Source organism: Lonchura striata, chromosome 12, assembly GCF_050655825.1.
Source record: "Lonchura striata isolate lonStrDom1 chromosome 12, ASM5065582v1, whole genome shotgun sequence".
In the NCBI taxonomy this organism is placed as follows: domain Eukaryota; kingdom Metazoa; phylum Chordata; class Aves; order Passeriformes; family Estrildidae; genus Lonchura; species Lonchura striata.
In genome coordinates, this window is record NC_140714.1 from 15,208,627 (window position 1) to 15,225,822 (window position 17,196).

The 17,196-nt window shown below is 43.2% G+C and overlaps 1 protein-coding gene across 5 annotated transcripts in view; it reads left to right on the forward strand.

Moving 5' to 3' along the window:
• Positions 1-17,196, forward strand: part of STAB1 (stabilin 1) — a 52,343-nt gene that overhangs the window by 7,782 nt on the left and 27,365 nt on the right. For 4 of the 5 annotated variants that reach the window (XM_085590099.1, XM_077786091.2, XM_085590098.1 and 1 more), the window contains exons 4-22: positions 578-693; positions 1,785-1,870; positions 2,914-2,983; positions 3,751-3,846; positions 4,282-4,398; positions 5,140-5,336; positions 5,526-5,659; positions 7,394-7,521; positions 7,733-7,824; positions 8,788-8,910; positions 10,350-10,496; positions 11,080-11,142; positions 11,736-11,849; positions 12,244-12,297; positions 13,097-13,177; positions 13,442-13,600; positions 14,470-14,532; positions 15,844-15,945; positions 16,876-16,962. In XM_085590099.1, the coding sequence (XP_085446225.1) occupies positions 578-693; positions 1,785-1,870; positions 2,914-2,983; positions 3,751-3,846; positions 4,282-4,398; positions 5,140-5,336; positions 5,526-5,659; positions 7,394-7,521; positions 7,733-7,824; positions 8,788-8,910; positions 10,350-10,496; positions 11,080-11,142; positions 11,736-11,849; positions 12,244-12,297; positions 13,097-13,177; positions 13,442-13,600; positions 14,470-14,532; positions 15,844-15,945; positions 16,876-16,962 (2,029 nt within the window). Of the gene's footprint in view, positions 1-577; positions 694-1,784; positions 1,871-2,913; positions 2,984-3,750; positions 3,847-4,281; positions 4,399-5,139; positions 5,337-5,525; positions 5,660-7,393; positions 7,522-7,732; positions 7,825-8,787; positions 8,911-10,349; positions 10,497-11,079; positions 11,143-11,735; positions 11,850-12,243; positions 12,298-13,096; positions 13,178-13,441; positions 13,601-14,469; positions 14,533-15,843; positions 15,946-16,875; positions 16,963-17,196 lie in introns of those variants that run through there. The other variant, XM_085590101.1, reaches the window with a different exon arrangement.

The window sequence follows — 17,196 nt, forward strand, 5'->3', positions numbered from 1 at the left end:
GTACTGTGTACGTGCAGAACAAGAGGCACTGCCACCAAGGACTCACCCTGTGTGTAGAGGGGAGGGATGATGGGTTGAAAAGAAGATGCTTCTTTGAGGGATTTAAGGCATTTGTCCAAGATTTAATACAGAATCTGTTAATAATATGGCTATTAAATCCAAATTAATACCATCTTGATATGGAGTCTTTAGTAAAAGATACAAAGGAATGAGTCCTGGAAGGAGATTTTGTTCTTTCAAACTTATTTTAGATGTGAAGTTGAATGCTGAGTCACCCTGGAAATCCTACCTTTTTTTCCTGTGTTGTTTAACCCTTCAGCACCCAAGGTTTCCATCCTGTCATATTCCCAGTCCATGACAGGTTTCTTCTAACCGATCTTTGAGGCTCAAGTCAATGGGCCTCTTCAGAAAAGACATAACTGGAATGAAGCCTCCTGGGTGTGTGCAAGGAACAGGGGATGAGGGCCCTTTCTTCCCTTCAGAGCTCAGGGCACTGCAGTGTGATTGCCTAGAAACCCTCCAGCAGGCCTGTGCTGGGTTTGTGGTATAATCATAATCTTGGATTATTCTTTTTAAGATACTCTGTCAAGTTAGGAGAAAATGCCCTTTCCATGCCAGGGTGCCATCACATGTGTAAGAAGGAAATTGAGGAGAAAAGGTGCTGTCCAGGATTCTGGGGTACAGAGTGCTATGGTAAGTTTTGGGGTTTTTTACAACAACCTCCAGCTGTTGAACCAGGTCAAACCTGTTTTAATAGGAGGCATAAAATATATATTGAGGTGATTAATTTTCATTATTCCTTGAACACTCACAAGTTCTCCATTATCTGTCTGTGAGCATATCTGTCTGTTCAGCACATAATCTCTTTGCTCCAGATGAGTTGAATCCCCTTAGAATTAACACATAACATAACCTCCTGTGGTGGAACTTCCTTTTGTCTCTTCTATAAAAATAAACTTTTGGAAAGGGATGTTTTTGTTCCTCTTTGCAAAAGTTTCCAAAGGAAGAGGAAGATCTTTCTGATATCCCTCTTGTCTGCAGTGCATGTGCCACGTGTGCTGCTTTATAGTCTGGAGTTAGTCAACTGTTCAGCCACAGAAAATACTTAGCAATTCCAACTCAAGGTGAAAATAACCATCCCAGAACTCCCACTCAGATTTATGCCAAGTAATGAGAATTTGTTTTATCTTGCCTCAAAAATCCGAAAGCAAGACCTACTAAACTGAACATTTCTCACATGTTTAACTGACGAAATATGGAAAGATCCCCTCCAGCAGTATAGAAAATGGGAGACTGTTTGAGTGCTTGAACCTGTTCTCATATCAGCTTTGAATAAGCAACTAGCTTCATCAGAGAAATCACATATTTCAGAATTATCAGAAATAGTCCTCAGAATTTGGAGGTACCCCACCCTAAAGATGTGGGAACCCTGTTTTCTGGGCACACTTTCAGCTCTCCATGCAGTCAAGGAGAGCTGAAAATGCTCAGTGTCTGCAAAGCAGGTTCCTGTCTGTTCCTAGTTCCAGAACTGCCCTCACCTCTCAGTGCTGCTGGCAGCAGTGGCCTAACCTCAAAAAATGTTTCAGTGCTTTTGTTGAAATTTAGTTATGGCTTGTTGGGATTTTTCCTTAGACCTTTCACCTCTGGGCCAGTGTTAGGCATGTTGGATAATTTACTGGTGAATTGGCCTTTGTTTTGTACAGCTGGAATACCTGGGGCAGGAGGAGATGGAAAGGTGCTGGTTGTTCAATTTCATCTCATCTGTCCTTTCTCTTACCTGCTAGAGTGTCCAGGTGGCTCTGAAAATCCCTGCAATGGCCATGGGACATGTTTGGATGGTATACAGCAAAATGGGACCTGCATCTGCAAGGTGAGTGCATGATTTACTCTGAGGGTGATGTGCTTTGTCAGAGGGAGTTGTTTGTCTGGTGTCTGTGCAGGTGCTCTGGGTGGAGGCTGTCCTTCTGCCTGGAAGGCCATTTGCAGCTCCTTTCATCCCAGCATCAGTGTCTGTGGTTTTCCTGCAACATTGCTGTTGTCAGCATAAGTACTAAAACACTGTTGGTGATGGCATGCAGTTGGGTGAAATAAGGAGAGAATTGCATTAATTTAACCCGTGATCAGTTGAAATAATTGTGTCTCTTTGTGGCTACAAGAAGCCCTGAGACACTTTGCTACTAATGAGCTATACTCAGGTAGGCAGAGGCTCCCTCTCTCAGGAAAAACAGGAGAGATGAGAAAGAAAATTTAGGACAGATAATTTTTACTTTTTTCTTTACCACTCCAGACTTAGTACAGCCAAACTATAAACAATTGCATTGCATTGCATTGCATTGAATTGAATTGAATTGAATTGAATTGAATTGAATTGTGCTTCTAAAATGTATAGGGTAATGAATCAGTGTTAGACTTGAAACTTTCCCTGATGAACTGTATATTTTTACAGCATCCTTAATTAACAGCTCAAATTCTACCTCTTGGACTCATCTTTGAGGAAAATTGATTTTGGATTTAACTCAAAAACACCTGAAATATATGCTGAAGGTCCCTGAGCCCTGTAAAATCAATGTAAAAAATCCTACTGGTATTAATGAATTCCAGATTCCTTTTTCAGAGAGATATCAGGAGCCAGCTGGAACGTTCCTGTGTGTCTTTAATTAGGACATTATTTCCTCAGTGCCCAGCAGAGTTTCCTGGCATTTGCATGCCCTCTGTGTGTCAGCTTACACTGAGATCTCCTTTGCCACAGGGGCTGGTTAGTACTGTAGCAATGAAAAGATCAGTTTTCTTCACTATGTTGCTTCAGATACCACAGAAAATCAAAAATGGGGAGAGACTTTAAACTATAATGATGTGTGAAACAACAGAGTGATATAGGAAAATAATATTTGGCACATTTTGGGGCCCTTCTAGGAGCAATACAGTGGGTATGGCTGCCAGAACTGCCGGGATGAAAATCGTTTTGGCCCAGACTGTCAGTCAGGTAAGAACACATTATTCAAGTGAAACCTCCACAAAAATAACTGAAAACAAGGAAGGAGGAAGAAGAGGTTGAGAGAGGAAGGTGCTGGAGAGGAGGAAAGTGGCAGAGAGCTGGCAGTGTTCAGTAGCAGGTGTCTGGGCATTTTGTCTTTGTGCCCTTCTGCAGTGTTAAGTAAAGGATTTTCAGCTTCTCACTCAAACAGTCAATTTTTCCTACTATAAATCTCTCTCTCTCCCACCCCTTACCCAGGCTATCCCACTTTCCTCTCTCTTTCTAGCCAGGCCATTACCTACATCCCTGAAACAACCCATGCTCATTTCCCAACTGTTTTTCAGACTCCTATAACAGCTCCACTTGTCTCCCAGCTTCTTCCTTGCTGCCCTATATAAAAAAAAAAGATTACACACTGTGCTGCCTCTCATGTATGGCATTTGGGGAAGTGAATTATGGGCAGTGCAGCCTGGCTGTTACAGGAACCCTTTTTGTCTAGCTCCTGCTTCCACACAGGCGAGATAGGTGTGATTAACTGAAAAACTGGTCTAGGTCTTGCAGTCAGGGCTACTCTTATCTTGTCTTCTTGAGCCCAGGACAAGCAATTTACCCTCTCAAAGCTCTGACTTGCATGGCCATATTTTAAAAGTAGCTAGTGGATTATTGGTGGGAAATCAGGATGCCAAGTGCCAGGGCAGCTGGCCAGTGTGTTCCTGGAGCCCTGTGCATTGCCTGGCAGCTGAAGGGCTGACGCTTTGTCTGGGCTTCCCTTGCAGAGTGTGACTGTGTGCACGGGGAATGCAACAACGGCATCGCTGGGAATGGGAGCTGCACATGCTATGGAGGCTACACAGGCCCCAGGTGTGACCAAGGTAAACACACTGGTAACTGCAGAGGGGCTGGGAGAGCAGCCCTATGATATGGGCTTGGGTGTCCCTAAAGGGGCAGGGAGGCACTGAATAGGTTGGGAATGTAGAGGAAAGATGATTTGAGCATTGGAGACCAAGATAGAGGGAAGAGCTGGGATCTACTCCCCACTTTGTGGCAGGGGTTAAGATGGACCATCTCTATATGCCTCTGTTCTTTCTCTGGACACCAGCTAGATCTCTTCTCTCAGCCTTGGGGAACCTAGGCTGCCTAGAAACTTAGAGCTGCCTGCACTGCTCATATCCTCTGGCTTTTGAGCCACTTTGGGGTCCTTGGAAACCACATCTGCCTTTATTTCCAGATATACTGTAAGGTGAATTATATCTTCTACCAGTGCCCTACATGCTCAAAGGGAAACTCTCTTTGCTGTGTGACTGCAGAGCTCCCCCTTTGCAAAGGTGTGACGTGCGAGGCCAACAGCGAGTGTGTGGTGAGGGATGGGACAGCCCTGTGTGACTGCAAGCTGGGCTACAGAAAACAGGGCAGCACTTGCCAAGGTGAGAAACTTCTCTGTGACCCTAAATGGTCCTGTTTGGAAAAAATCCTATCACACTGGTATCTGCAGAGGAGTTGGATTACTGTGAATACAATGCCTACTTCACTGCAGAGGTTTAAAACCCATTTTTTTCAGGAATACCCATAAGATTAAGGTCTAAGCTTTTGGCTCTCCTTTCTCTTGGTCATAAAAGCAAGAAGTAAATTAAAGTTTCAAGTTCCATCCAGCACTCACTTATAATTATGCAATAAATAGTGACAGAAGGATGTTAGTGAGTCTGAATCAGTTAAAATAATAAAGTGTGGAGTCCAAGGAGTTCTTCACTGATTTAAATTTAAGTTTTTGAATTGGTTTCCTTAAAAGAACATTGATAAGATGCATGTGATGTGCTAGCTATGGATAGATGTTTTCAGTGGCTCTTTACAGGTTTTGCTGACCAAACTGCAGTTTCATGTATCCTCAGATATGATGCAAATTCAGAATCAATCCAAGCATCCTCTGTTACTCACACTTCTGTTACTGAAGTAACATGGAAAATGTGTCATCCAAATTCCTCAGAATAAAAACCCCCAAATGTCTGCTGTCTGGAATGATTTCATTTCCCTGTGAAATTTTAGAAGTTTAACAGTACAAATTCCTTATGCTCCATTCTTTCTTTTCCTTGCTGTGTGCTGTGCTGCATTAAGTACTGTTTTGAAAACAGAAGTTTTGTTCTGCTCACCTCTAATTTCTTTAATTGCAGCTCAAAATCCTTGTGCTCCTTCTCCATGCTCCCCCTTTGCTGTATGTAAAGTTCTTAGTTCACGTACATATGAATGTACCTGCAAAGAAGGATTTCAAGGAGATGGAAAGATTTGCCAGCCCATCAACCCTTGTGTTGACAGCAATGGAGGCTGCCCAGAAAACTCTACAATTTGTGTTTACAGAGGTCCAGGAGAGGTAAGGCAGTACCAGCCAAAATTGGCCAGGGGAGAAGATCTTTGCGTGAACTGATGATTGTGTTGATCAAATCTGCTCTCCTCACCTCAGATTATTGCAAAGGGAAACCAGACAGCTCTTTTGTAGGATAATTCACACAGTAAAAGATGGTGAATGCAGCTCTATGATCACTGTGTTGCCTTCCCTTAGGCAACTTGTGTTTGCAAGTCTGGGATGAGTAGGAGACCTCCTTCATCCGAGTGTTCAGCGTATCCCAGCGATTGCCGGCAGTACCTTTGTGACGTGACTGCCACGTGTGAAATCGACTCTCAGGGGACTCCTAGGTAAGCCCGTTTGAAAACTGCAAATAAAGAAGCTTATTTTGCAGCTAGAATGGAAACTTGGTTTGGATGAGCTGAATTTTGAAGAAGCAGAGTGTGATCTCAGGAGTACGGGCCAGAGTTGCCCTTTGAGAAGAACCGATATGTAACAAACCTATTGAAAGTAGAGTTTTACATTAGTCATTGTAAATTATTGCACGTGGGTCACAAAATGCTTTAAATCTGGCAGAGTGGCAGAGTCTTCTTTGATGTGAGCTGGAGGTGTAGCTCCCCAGGCTAGTGGTGGTAGAAGTTAACAATCAATCATTAAAAAGGAGATGTGAGGCTTGTTTGCTCACATTTGTGCATATTTGCTTCTGAGGAATAAGACTTTGTCTCTTCTCCCAGTCAGGTCTGTAAGCAATAAATAAATTAGAGTTGCAGAGTGACAGAGAAGGGGTAAGTTGAGTCAAGAAACACCAGACCTCATGTAGTCCTTTGGAGCAAAACACCTACAAGTTTGTACCCCTTAGATGAGAAATATGGCTGGATAGAGGATCATTTTTGCATAATGGCTTCTCAAACACCAGAGAAAGATTCCCTGAAAATTTGTATGTGTTTTCAGGAAAAGGTAGAGCTTCTCGGAGACACTGAAGAGGGAAAGAGCAATCCCATCTCCTTGATCCTTCCTTCTCCAATGCTGTTAAAAGTATTAGCATCCACTTGCTCATTGTGTGCTCCAGGCCAAGACTGAAACACAGTGGCTTCCCTTTCTGAAGATCTGCTAGCACAATGCAGAACACAGTGTTCAGTGCAGCCCCTGCCTTACAGATCTGTTTCCCAGCAGCTGGCACTGAGCCCTCTGAGGCTGGAGTGGAGTCAAATTCCTCCCCTGTGTCACATGTCTTTGCATGGCTGAAACAGAAAGAGCAGAGCTGATACTTGGACAAAGCCCAAACGGGAAAAAACATCTTTGGTAGTCTCTGAGTGATGACTACAAACCCGTGTGAACCAGGACAGAGATTTTCACATGTAGATAAGCCTTTCTGCAAAAGTCATTAACCTGTCTGGGCCCCTCAGTGAGTTCCAGATGAACTGTAGCTACCTGGTGTGCTTGGGCTGGCTTCTCACTGCAGCCAAGGGGTCACATAATTACTGTTTGATAGATTGTCACTTAGCCTGTGCGTTTTATGCATTACCTCAGATTTTCAGATTAAACACTAAATTACTGAAATTACTACAACTGACTAAATATCTAATTAGAAAGGTGTCAATAATTATATTGTGGCAATCTGTACTCTGAGCTTTAGAGTAGACAATCCTTACATTGTTTGTATCTGAGAAAGATATATCTCCATTCTCTTTGGGTAGATACAAATTGGCTCTCCTGACAGAAATGTGCATCTTTTTTCCTGTCACTCAGTTCAGGTAGAAGTTACTCAGCCCTTACCTTCATCCCTGGAAGAGTTCAAGGCCAGGCTGGGTGGGGTCCTGAGCAACCTGGTCTAGTGGAAGGTGTCCCTGCCCATGTCAGGGGACGTTTGAACTAAGTGATCTTGTCCCTGCCCATGTCAGGGGACGTTTGAACTAAGTGATCTTTAAGGTTCCTTCCATCCCAAACCATTCTATGATTCTAAGATCTTAGAGCTGGGACTGGTCTTCCAAGTGTAGATACTGTCATGTTGTTCTACTTGGCAATTGCTGAAGGTGTTGCAAACTGGTTTACAATGGTTTGTTATTTTCATCCTTGCCTCATAGCTGTGTGTGTAAAGAAGGGGAGATTGGAGATGGGAGAAATTGCTATAAAGATCTCTTGGGCGAGATAAATCAGCATAATTTGCGAGGAAGATTTATAAGGAAGCTAAACGCCGCCAAGAAAATGTTTGGTAAATGCTTTTTTATTTTGTATGGGGGATGGAGCAAGCTGGGGACAGGGTAGCAGTGCCAAACTTCCTCTGCTTCCTTGTAAGCAAATACTTGTTGCTTGCACCAGGCTGATACTGTATAGATTGAATTGTGCTGTTAACAAGAGGAGTACTTATTGCTGTGGTTAAACCACCACTGCCTAACTACTTCACACTGCCCTTCTTTTTGCAGCTTCTGGGTGCTCAACATTGCTGACTAAATATGGGCCCTTCACAGTCTTTGTACCATCCCTTCTTCCCATTCTTGATAGAATGGAATTCAATGTAAGTTTTCTTGGTTTCAGCAAATTTTTGTCTTGAGGTTCTTTCCTGCTTCAGCTCTGCAGCCTGCAAAAACTGATTGACAAGAGAGGAACTTTGGTGTGCCCTGTTTACAAAAATCATCTCTTGGGAATACGTTTCACTGTCTGGTTAAGTTGTAGCCTTATAGAGGATATTACATTTTGCACATTATTTTTAAAAACTCTATTTCTTTATTCAATGCTGACAGAGTTTGTTTGTTTGTTTGCTTGCTTTTAATGTCAGGAAGTGTAAAACTTTCTGGCCATTATTCTTTCAAAGCTTAATCCCCTTATGTATGACTATAAAACTTTAAGTGGCTTTTTACTACCCGAGGGTGTGATTTTCAAAAGGGGTCAAGTATTAATCAAAGTATTGGAATTTCAAACTATGGTCAAAATTAATAACTTCTGGATCCATATAAAATATATCAGGAGAGACCCCCAAGTCACCTAATCGACTGCTCCCCCAAGGATCAGTTTCACCTAAATCAGTATTGATAGAAGATTGTTCTAAAAAACAGCAACGATGGTAAGCCCAGAGAAGAAAGGAAGAACCTAATGTAATTTCAGTGGATTAGACCCCCTGCATGGTCCAGCATAGGCAAAGATTGCACTTGGGGAGCTTCAGCAAATTTTACAATCTGGAGCATGCAAGGATAACTTTTAATTTGTTCAAGTCCAATAAGTTTCTGTCCAGGGGATTCCTCTAAAGTCACTTGCAGGTTAATCAGTCTCCCTCTTGCATGTGTACACAAACAGAAGAGTTTTGCCAGGGTGCTATTCCAGTGAATCAAAACTAAGAGGAAAGCTCAGTCTTGTATGCTAAGAATTTCTCTGTGTGTTAGCTGGGAGAAATGTGCTGTTGTGGCATATGAAGTTTTTGAAAGAATATGTCATTTTTCTTTCTTTTTTTTTTTTTTTTTTTTGTGGGCTTTCCTCCCCAAAGGACACAACCGCTGAGCAGTTGTGCAGAATGCACATTGTTCCTGGGCTGCACTTGATAGAAGACATGATAAAAGCCAAGACTATGTGGACCTTGTCAGGACATCAGCTGACATTCACTAGCCAGGTAAGGAATCTCCTGAAGGCCTGGTGCACTGTTTTCACATACAACAGGCTGGAGCTTGAACATGGTTTCCTTAATGGGCTTTCTTCACCAGAAAGCCTTTTTCTGTGATCAAAACAAGATGCTCCTTAGTGTAGTCTAAAGCAAAGTGATTCAAGACCAGACACCCCAAGCAACCACATCTCCTGTCTCACAGACAACCAAGAATCTGACATGTGAATGGTCTTTCCAAATGCTTTCTATATACACAATGTTCTGGAGAAGAGATCTTTTCCCTATATTATCAGCACCTATAATATCCATGTGGCTGACATGGAAGAGGAAACAGTCTCCCTTCAGACTGAATGCTTCCTTGGAGTTCGTGTGCTTGGGCACAGCCAAATGCTGAATATTTCCTCTTCTAGTTTCTCTTTTCCTCTCTATTATATTTTCCTTAGTCCTCCTAGCAAAGAAGTTTTCATTGTTGTGTTCTGACCTGGAAGGCTGTTTTTTTCTCTTTTCCAATTGACTCACATTTTCCAGTATCCACTGCTCTCTCTCCATCCTGGACCTTTCCTGAATGCAAGCCACAGGTGGCCAAGGGGGAGAGCCCTGTGTTTCCTCTCTGAGGATCCAGCCTTGGCCTTGAGGTCTAGGTCGTAATACATCAAAAGGACAAAGCCCTATTGGGAGCAGGGGAATCCAAACTGAGCGTGTCAATGCTCCTTTTTAAATTCTTTCCTGTTTGTTTACTTGGGAGCTCTTTGATCTGGGAAGTCTACACTCCCCTTCCTTTGTTTCAGACTGAGTCCTTGGTGATGTGAACTGTAGTTTAGGGCAGGGAGGAGCAATTCAAAATGCACATGGTCAGATGAAGAGCACAGGAAAGCTGTGCTTCCCTGAACTTCAATCACAGCTGCAGCACCAAGGCTTGGGTGCTTACTTTGTAGGTTAAGCTTGGGACACCCTCACACACTAGGCTGTATGGATCCATACAAAGTGGAAGGACCAGACGCTGCCTTGTAATTCAGTGAGCCTGACTGCTCTGGTTTGTTATGAGGACTCCTTGTAGGCACAATGAGTCAATAAAAGCTGCAGTCAAAGCTGTAGTTCCAGGATTGCCTCCAAATCAGCTCTGTAGTGGTCAGGGCATCCTTTGGTGATAGAGAGCTGTGAATCAAGCATTGCTCACAGTCAATTCTGGAGCAGGGTGTCCCAGATGAAGTCTTCTTTTTTCTGTATTTTAAGACTTTAAAGTACCACTCAGGATGAAAATATCATCCAAATTCAAGTAGGGTGGGGTGCTTGTCTTACACCCAGGCCATCCCTTACATTTACTTTTTCAATAGTAACTCTGGCTGTGCCTTTCCCTTGCTGACCAATAAGGACTGATTTACAGTTGTATCATGGTAAAACAGATGTACCACAAGGAAATAATTAATTAATTTATTATTATTATCCAGACATACATAAAATCTTTCCGGTATCAAGATCTTCCAGGGGAGCTGTACAACATCTTGCAATCAAATCTCCCAGCAGCCAATGGCATCATACATATTATCAACAGCCTCAGGAAAAAAACCAGCACTGACAACCTCAGAAACCCACAGGTACAGAAGCATTAATATTTCTTCTCTTTTATGGGGCAGCAGAATGAACACTTTGACAAAGCAATATTCATCATTAATCTTCCAAATCAGTGAGGCTTTTTTTAAAGGGAAAAGGCTATTTATTTTGTTTTCAGTTCTGATTAGGCCGGTTAGGTATCATTAAAATACCTTTAAAAGTAGCTAATAGTAGTGCATAAGCCAAATAAAAATCTTGCAATGATGCTTTTACAGTGCTTGGATGAGAAGAGAATTCTACTCTCATGAATAAAATCATAGCAAATGAGCTCTTCTTCTGTTGTATCTTACAGAATATGTATCTTACAGGACTAGTATTGAAAAATACTTTTCACATAAAAATCAAATTAAGATTTTCTTTAATTGGTCTGTAGTGCATTTTGAAATTATAATCAAAAAGTTGTCTGTGTGTTAAATGAGAACAAATAATCACTAGACTGTGCTCATCTCTTGAGGATGATGGTCTTCTTTAGATCTGTACATGCAAACCACAAGCTTGGCATTTCAGTATGTGCTGAGACCTGGCTTCAGCCCCAGCCATGTTTTTCCTCCTTGTATCTTCTTGCAGAAAACCATTGGTGAGATCCTTGCCTCAATGGAGATTTTCAGTAGATTTGAAACTATACTGGAGGTAAGCAATTTTGTGTCTGCCCAGGAAGCTGTGGTATTGCTGCTGTACAAAACCTGCTGCTAATTTGGTGGGAAATTTGAATAGCATTTAAATACATCTCAGTGGTTTGGCTTTCTTTCTGGCTGTTTTATTCTGTGCCATTTTTGGTTTTTATTTTCTTATTTTACCTAAGCAAATGTAATGGAAAGGATTTGAGTTTTCACATCTATAGGGGATCTGGCACAAGCAGCAAGTATACATGTCTCTTTTCCATATCCCTTGTTCCTGCACAGTTGTTCTCCAAAGTTTGCTTAGTTCTTGATCACAGTTGAGTCTCTGTGTGTTTAAAGCATGCAGGGAGGATTAGCCTGGGACTCCCTTGTTCACATTTGCTACATTCCCACCAGTGGCTTCTTGTCCCAGCTATGGTTTTGTGGCACTTACACTTCTGTTACATCACACACCTGTCCCTAGTGTACAGTTGCCTCTTGCACATTTTGCTTTACAACAGCTCTGCCTTTAGTGAGTTGTTTAATATTTCCTCTCACTTCCTGCTGGACCCCCCTCTTTAACCCATGTTAGATTCATGATTAAATCTTCTGTTGTTTTTGCAGAACTGTGGCCTGCCTGCAATACTGGATGGACCAGGCCCTTTCACTGTGTTTGTACCCAGCAATGATGGTGTGGATAGGCTGAGAGATGGAAGGCTCATTTATCTTTTCACAGAGGTGGGAACCCATAGTACTGTAAGACATCCTGAGCTGGCTGAGTTACACTCTGCTGTGCTGGAATGACTTTGTGCAGTGGTCTGGCCATTGCTGAAAGCTGTTCTTCCTGGGGGTGGCTAAACCATGTCCTTGTTTCTGTAAGGCTGAGAGAAGTGGATGCTGATGGAACTTGCAGTGAGAAATATGGTCAGCCAGATTGCTTAAATCTGATGTTTGAGTTTCATTCCTCACCCCAGTTTTGGGCAGGGGAAAATGAAGGGACCTATCCACCGAGTGAATTCACTGCTATAGGCATTGGCATTGTCAATCTCTGATTAGAAGAAAATGCAGTTGCCTCCTCTAAGTCCTGAGCATTGAAGGGGTATCTAATTCTAATGTTCTCTTCTTTCCTTAGGGCATAAATAAGCTTCAGGAGCTGGTGAAACATCACATCTACACTTCAGCAGCGGTAAGGCAGGCAGCTCTAACCCCAGCCCTCCCTCAGACCAACATCTTTTGTCTGGCATAGAGGTCACAGTGTTGATGACTTCAGTTGCTGCTTCTTGGACTTCCCTGGAGGAGCGGAAATGTAACTCAAGATCTGATGGGGCAAAATGTTTGTCCTGAAAGGAGTTGCCAAAAGGGACAGCTGTGGTCTCTCTCCATCAAGAAACTGAGTTTTCTGGAGTGTTGGTGCTCCCTAGTTGGATGGCCTTTACAGTGAAAATATTGTCCAGTGGAGTTTGCTGCAGGACACAAAAATAGCAATTATCCTCATTCTCAGAATTCTCTACTCAAATCATTACATTTCTGAATACAGAAGCTGCAGTTTACAGGGTTTTTTTGCCTTTAAGCTTATTTTTTTCAATCAAAATATGTTCTCTATTATGCTTCTGGCTGAACTCTCATTGTTTATTGAATATGTCCTAGAAAAAAACATTATTAGTCTGACCCTACTTGCAGCTGTATTAGTAAGACACAGTGTTAGTGCGACTTGATTTCAGCTGTGCTGGACAGTTACCTAAACAAGGAATGAAAACCAAGGCAGCTGCCACCAGCACTGCTGTGTTTGTGGTTCTGCAAACAGTTCACACAAAGTCCTGACTTGCCCTCTCACCCATTTCTTGTTTTTAAGGTATTTCATGAAATGTAAATGTTAAGTCCCCTTGAGAAGTTTTTCAAGTGGCAGGAATCATGGAAGGATTCTGTAAGCTACACTGAAATGACCCTGCTTTTTCATGGTACCACCCCCTTATGTTTTATTTCAGGTGACTGTAGAGCAACTGATAATGATGCCACACATTGTTACAATGGCTAACCAGATACTTACCATCAACATTAGTGCAGATGTAAGTGTGAATCAAAACCCTTTGGGGCAATCCCTTCTGTGCCAGGAGAAAGTCTGCATGTGGTTCTGAACAACGTGGTTTTAGCTAATCTCTACCTCCTCTTATGCTTAAAAAACTAGACTTAAATAAGATCATTGAATTAGTTTGCTTCTTATCCAATCTGTGACTCCACTAAGAGGCTTGATGCTGTGAACCATCTGTTTCCCACATTGGCTTTATGTACTTGATCCTATGTAATGGGCTAAAATTGTGTTTCTGCATCAGGGAAGAATTCTGATGGATGAATCAGGGATCCCCTTAAAAATGCGAGACATTGTGGCTTCAAATGGTATTATTCATGCTTTGGATGGCATCTTCATCCCTCCTTCAATTGTTCCCATTTTGCCTCACAGATGCAATGAAGAGCAACATAAGATTGTGATGGTAAGTTAGCTTCTCCCATTCTCATGCTCAAGCACAGCTGGTGCTTGCTATGCACACTCACACTCACCTGGAGGGCCAAAAGCAGGCTGTGTAAACTGCATTTGGGAAAGGTGGTCTGTCTGAGAGTTCCCCTGGAATGAACTTTGACAGCACTGCCAGCATTTCTTCTGCTTGCACTTGGCACTGCTTTCCGGCTAATCAGCAAATGTTCCTTGTAGGTTCTTTCCATGCACCCATCCTACCTTTGATTCCAAAGTACATTTGCATGTTCCTTTATATGATCTTCCTCCCCTAGAGTTGCTAACTCAGCTGACAGTGCTTTATTCCCACCTCTGTCAGCACTGCTGTCCTGTAGCCTGGACAGGAAGCAGGCCTTCAGTAGCAGGACCTACAAATGCTGTGCAGTATTCTCACATGAACTGTTTCATATACCTGATTTGAGATTTCTGCTCCCCAGTTGATCACTGGTAGGTTACTGAGGAAAGAAGAATAGGCTCTGAATAGCAAGAGTTTTGGAGAAACACAGTGAATCCCAAAGGGCCAGAGTGTCCACATAACTTGCTGTTTCAGTGAGTTTTGCTGCTTGGATGCCCAAAGTGTTTTCAAGCCTAGCAGGAGGTCTAGTGGCAGAGAAACTCAGAGAGTGCAGACACCCCAGCTTCAGGGAGGTGCAAACATCTCCTTGAGATGCATGAGAGATTTCATTTAAGTGATAAACTTGGCTCATTTCAGAGCGTGGAAACTAATAGCAGTTAAATATTTCAGATACATGTTCTGTAAGGTTTTGGATATATGTACTGTAGCATTCTTGGCATGGGGAAGGAGTTCCTTTGACAAGATTATATTTTTGCCTCTTCTTTTCTTTACAGGGCTCTTGTGTGGATTGTGAGGCCCTCAATAACAGCATTTGCCCACCTGGCAGCAAGGAAATGGTAAATATTTGTAGTTATTTTTGTAATTTCTTTGGATAATGACAAACAGGCATGCTGACAGTTTCTAACTCAAGCCACTCTTAAATAAATAGGGAGCAGGAAAGGCAGCCAGTAGAGAGGCTTGTTAGAGGGTATGTATCCAAGCTTTGTGGTCCCAATCTGTTGCCCACTAACTGCTCTGTGCAGTCTCTTATTCTGGAATCTGCTTGCTGAATCCATGTGGAGCACAGTGAGAAATTCTGGTCTAAATGAAATTGTAGATTTGCAGCTTTTAGCACTTCTGCTCTGCCTCAGGCAGACCTTTCCTGCCCACATGCAGGGTTTGCCAGCTCCTTCAGAGTTCCAGATGCAAACCTGATTCCACAAAAACCATCCAGTAGTGCCTCTGCCTGTATCACAGCCAGAGAATCACAACAATCTTTCTGCTCTGCAGAGGGTGAGAAACAGTTTGCTCCTGGCCTGTGCTCCTGTGCTCCCTGTTGATTCAGAGATGAGCAGAGCTAGCTGAAGGTGGAGGAAGGAGGAGTGCTGCTGTTTCAGTTATCCCATGCTGAGGTTAGCAGAACAGCAAGTTCCAGGAAATTGCAATGTGAAGACCAGACCCAAGATGCTGTTTGTGAAAGCCAGAGAGGTGCTCACCACCTTTAAACTCTTGGGTTCTCTGAGAGGTCTGACTTTCAGAAAAACTTGCTAATGCTGTCTCAGCATGGATGTCTGAAGTAGAGATCTGCAAAATCACCAGTTGCTCATTTTCCTGCCTGACTGAGGCTGGCAAAGTCAGGATCACCTGGAATGATAACCTGTGTCCAACTCTTACGTCAATGAGCATTGTTCCAATGTTATTTGCAACCCTTTCTCTTATGTCTTCCTCTCTTCATCTCACCTTTGTCTTTTTCCTTCCCTCCCTCACTCTCTAATTCTCTCCTTACTCCTATTTCCCACTCTCTGTCCCTTCCCCCCTCTCCCCTCTCCCATCTCTTTCCTCTTTCTTACCCTCTATTTCTCCTCCCTGCCACTCTTATCTCCCTCTTGTCTCCTCTCCCTCCCTTCCTTCCCCTTTGCTTGCTCTCTCCCTTATCACAGATACTATTATTAGAACTAAAGGGCAGCACCTTGGCCCAGGCTTGGGGACTCCTGGGAGCAGAGGAGGCCACTGTGTGCCTCGGGCCATCCTAGGCCTGCCACAACTGTGTGCTGTTCACCTTGGCTCCTCGGTGAATTTCCCAGCTCAGAGATTGGCACAGTTGCTCTCTGCAGCAAAAAGATCCAAGGGGAAGGTTGCGGTGCTGATGGCTTGTTTGGTTTGTGCAGGAGCCAACACTCTCCCCAAAGGAATGTGTTTACATCCATGATCCACAAGGCCTGAACGTCCTGAAGAAGGGGTGTGCCAGGTACTGCAATCAAACCATCACGGTGAGTGTGATGGAGGAACACATTCCCTCAGGGAGAGCTCAGCTCTGCCCTTCCTCATTCACCAGGAACAGCTCTGACTCTGAGTGGAAGGGGCTAGATGGGAGCAAAAGAAAAGCTGTCCCCATCACATAAACAAGCTACCTGCTTTTCCTTTGTCCAGGTGAACACAGGGTACCAACCTACTGCAGGTGTTAGAAGGCAGCTCAGTTAAACCTGAGTGCAATAAATAAATAAAAGAAGGCTTTCCTGTTGTGACCTGCCAAGCTGTAGGAAGCCATGATGGTGCAGTGTTAACTGGAGTGTCCCACCTTTAGCATTTCTCCCAAAGGAAGCCGGGCACAGGGAAAGTGCTGTAAGCTGTAAAGTGATTGCATCCTGTTTATGAACCACTGTCAGATGGTTTGGGAAAGTCCCTTCAATGAATTTATGGACCTCATGTTTGTCTGCAACTCCTGAGCTCTCACGGTGCCAGCTGTATATAATGATTTGTGGGTGTTTCATTAAATACTGCTGATTGTTTGCGTTATCATTGTTCTCCCTTTGGTCAGTCATGACAAGGCCTGCAGTCCAGGACTGCTACATCCCTCCACAGGAATGCAGTTCTGGGCAAGGATAAAGTAAAAGTGAGTGGACCAGCACTATTAAAGAATTAAAAGTTCATAAAAAACATGCATCCTGTGTGTCAAAGTCACAGAGCAAGCAGAAAATAATGATTTGTTCTGAGAAGAATTGGCTGGGAGCAGGAAGAGGGTCATTGTTGAAAAATAGTTTAGGTGCAGGAGCTCCTAAGAAACACAGATGCTAAATACACATTCTCTTTCCCTCCATGACAGAGACAAGGACCAGAATTTGAGAATTATGAGCACAAGAGTACTGCAGGAAATTCTTGTTAAGTCATGTCATTCCTTACCAATTTTGCTTTTTTATTAGAAACCTGGATGCTGCAAAGGGTTCTTTGGTCCAGACTGCATGCCATGCCCAGGGGGATTTTCCAGTCCATGCTATGGCCGGGGCAATGTAAGTGTGGAGGAACCTTCTGCATTGCAATGAGCAGGTGCATCAGTGTGGTTGGAGAGTGTAGTTTGAGACAAGTGCAATTCAGAGTCTGTGCTCCAGGGATAAACCCACAGAGGTGGTTTAGAAGATCCAGGGAGAATGGCATATATTTAGTGAGAATTAGGTCATGGCTGTTGGGCACAGCTCTGGCTGTGTGGGATCTTGCATTACTACCACCACTCTTCAAAGTCCTGC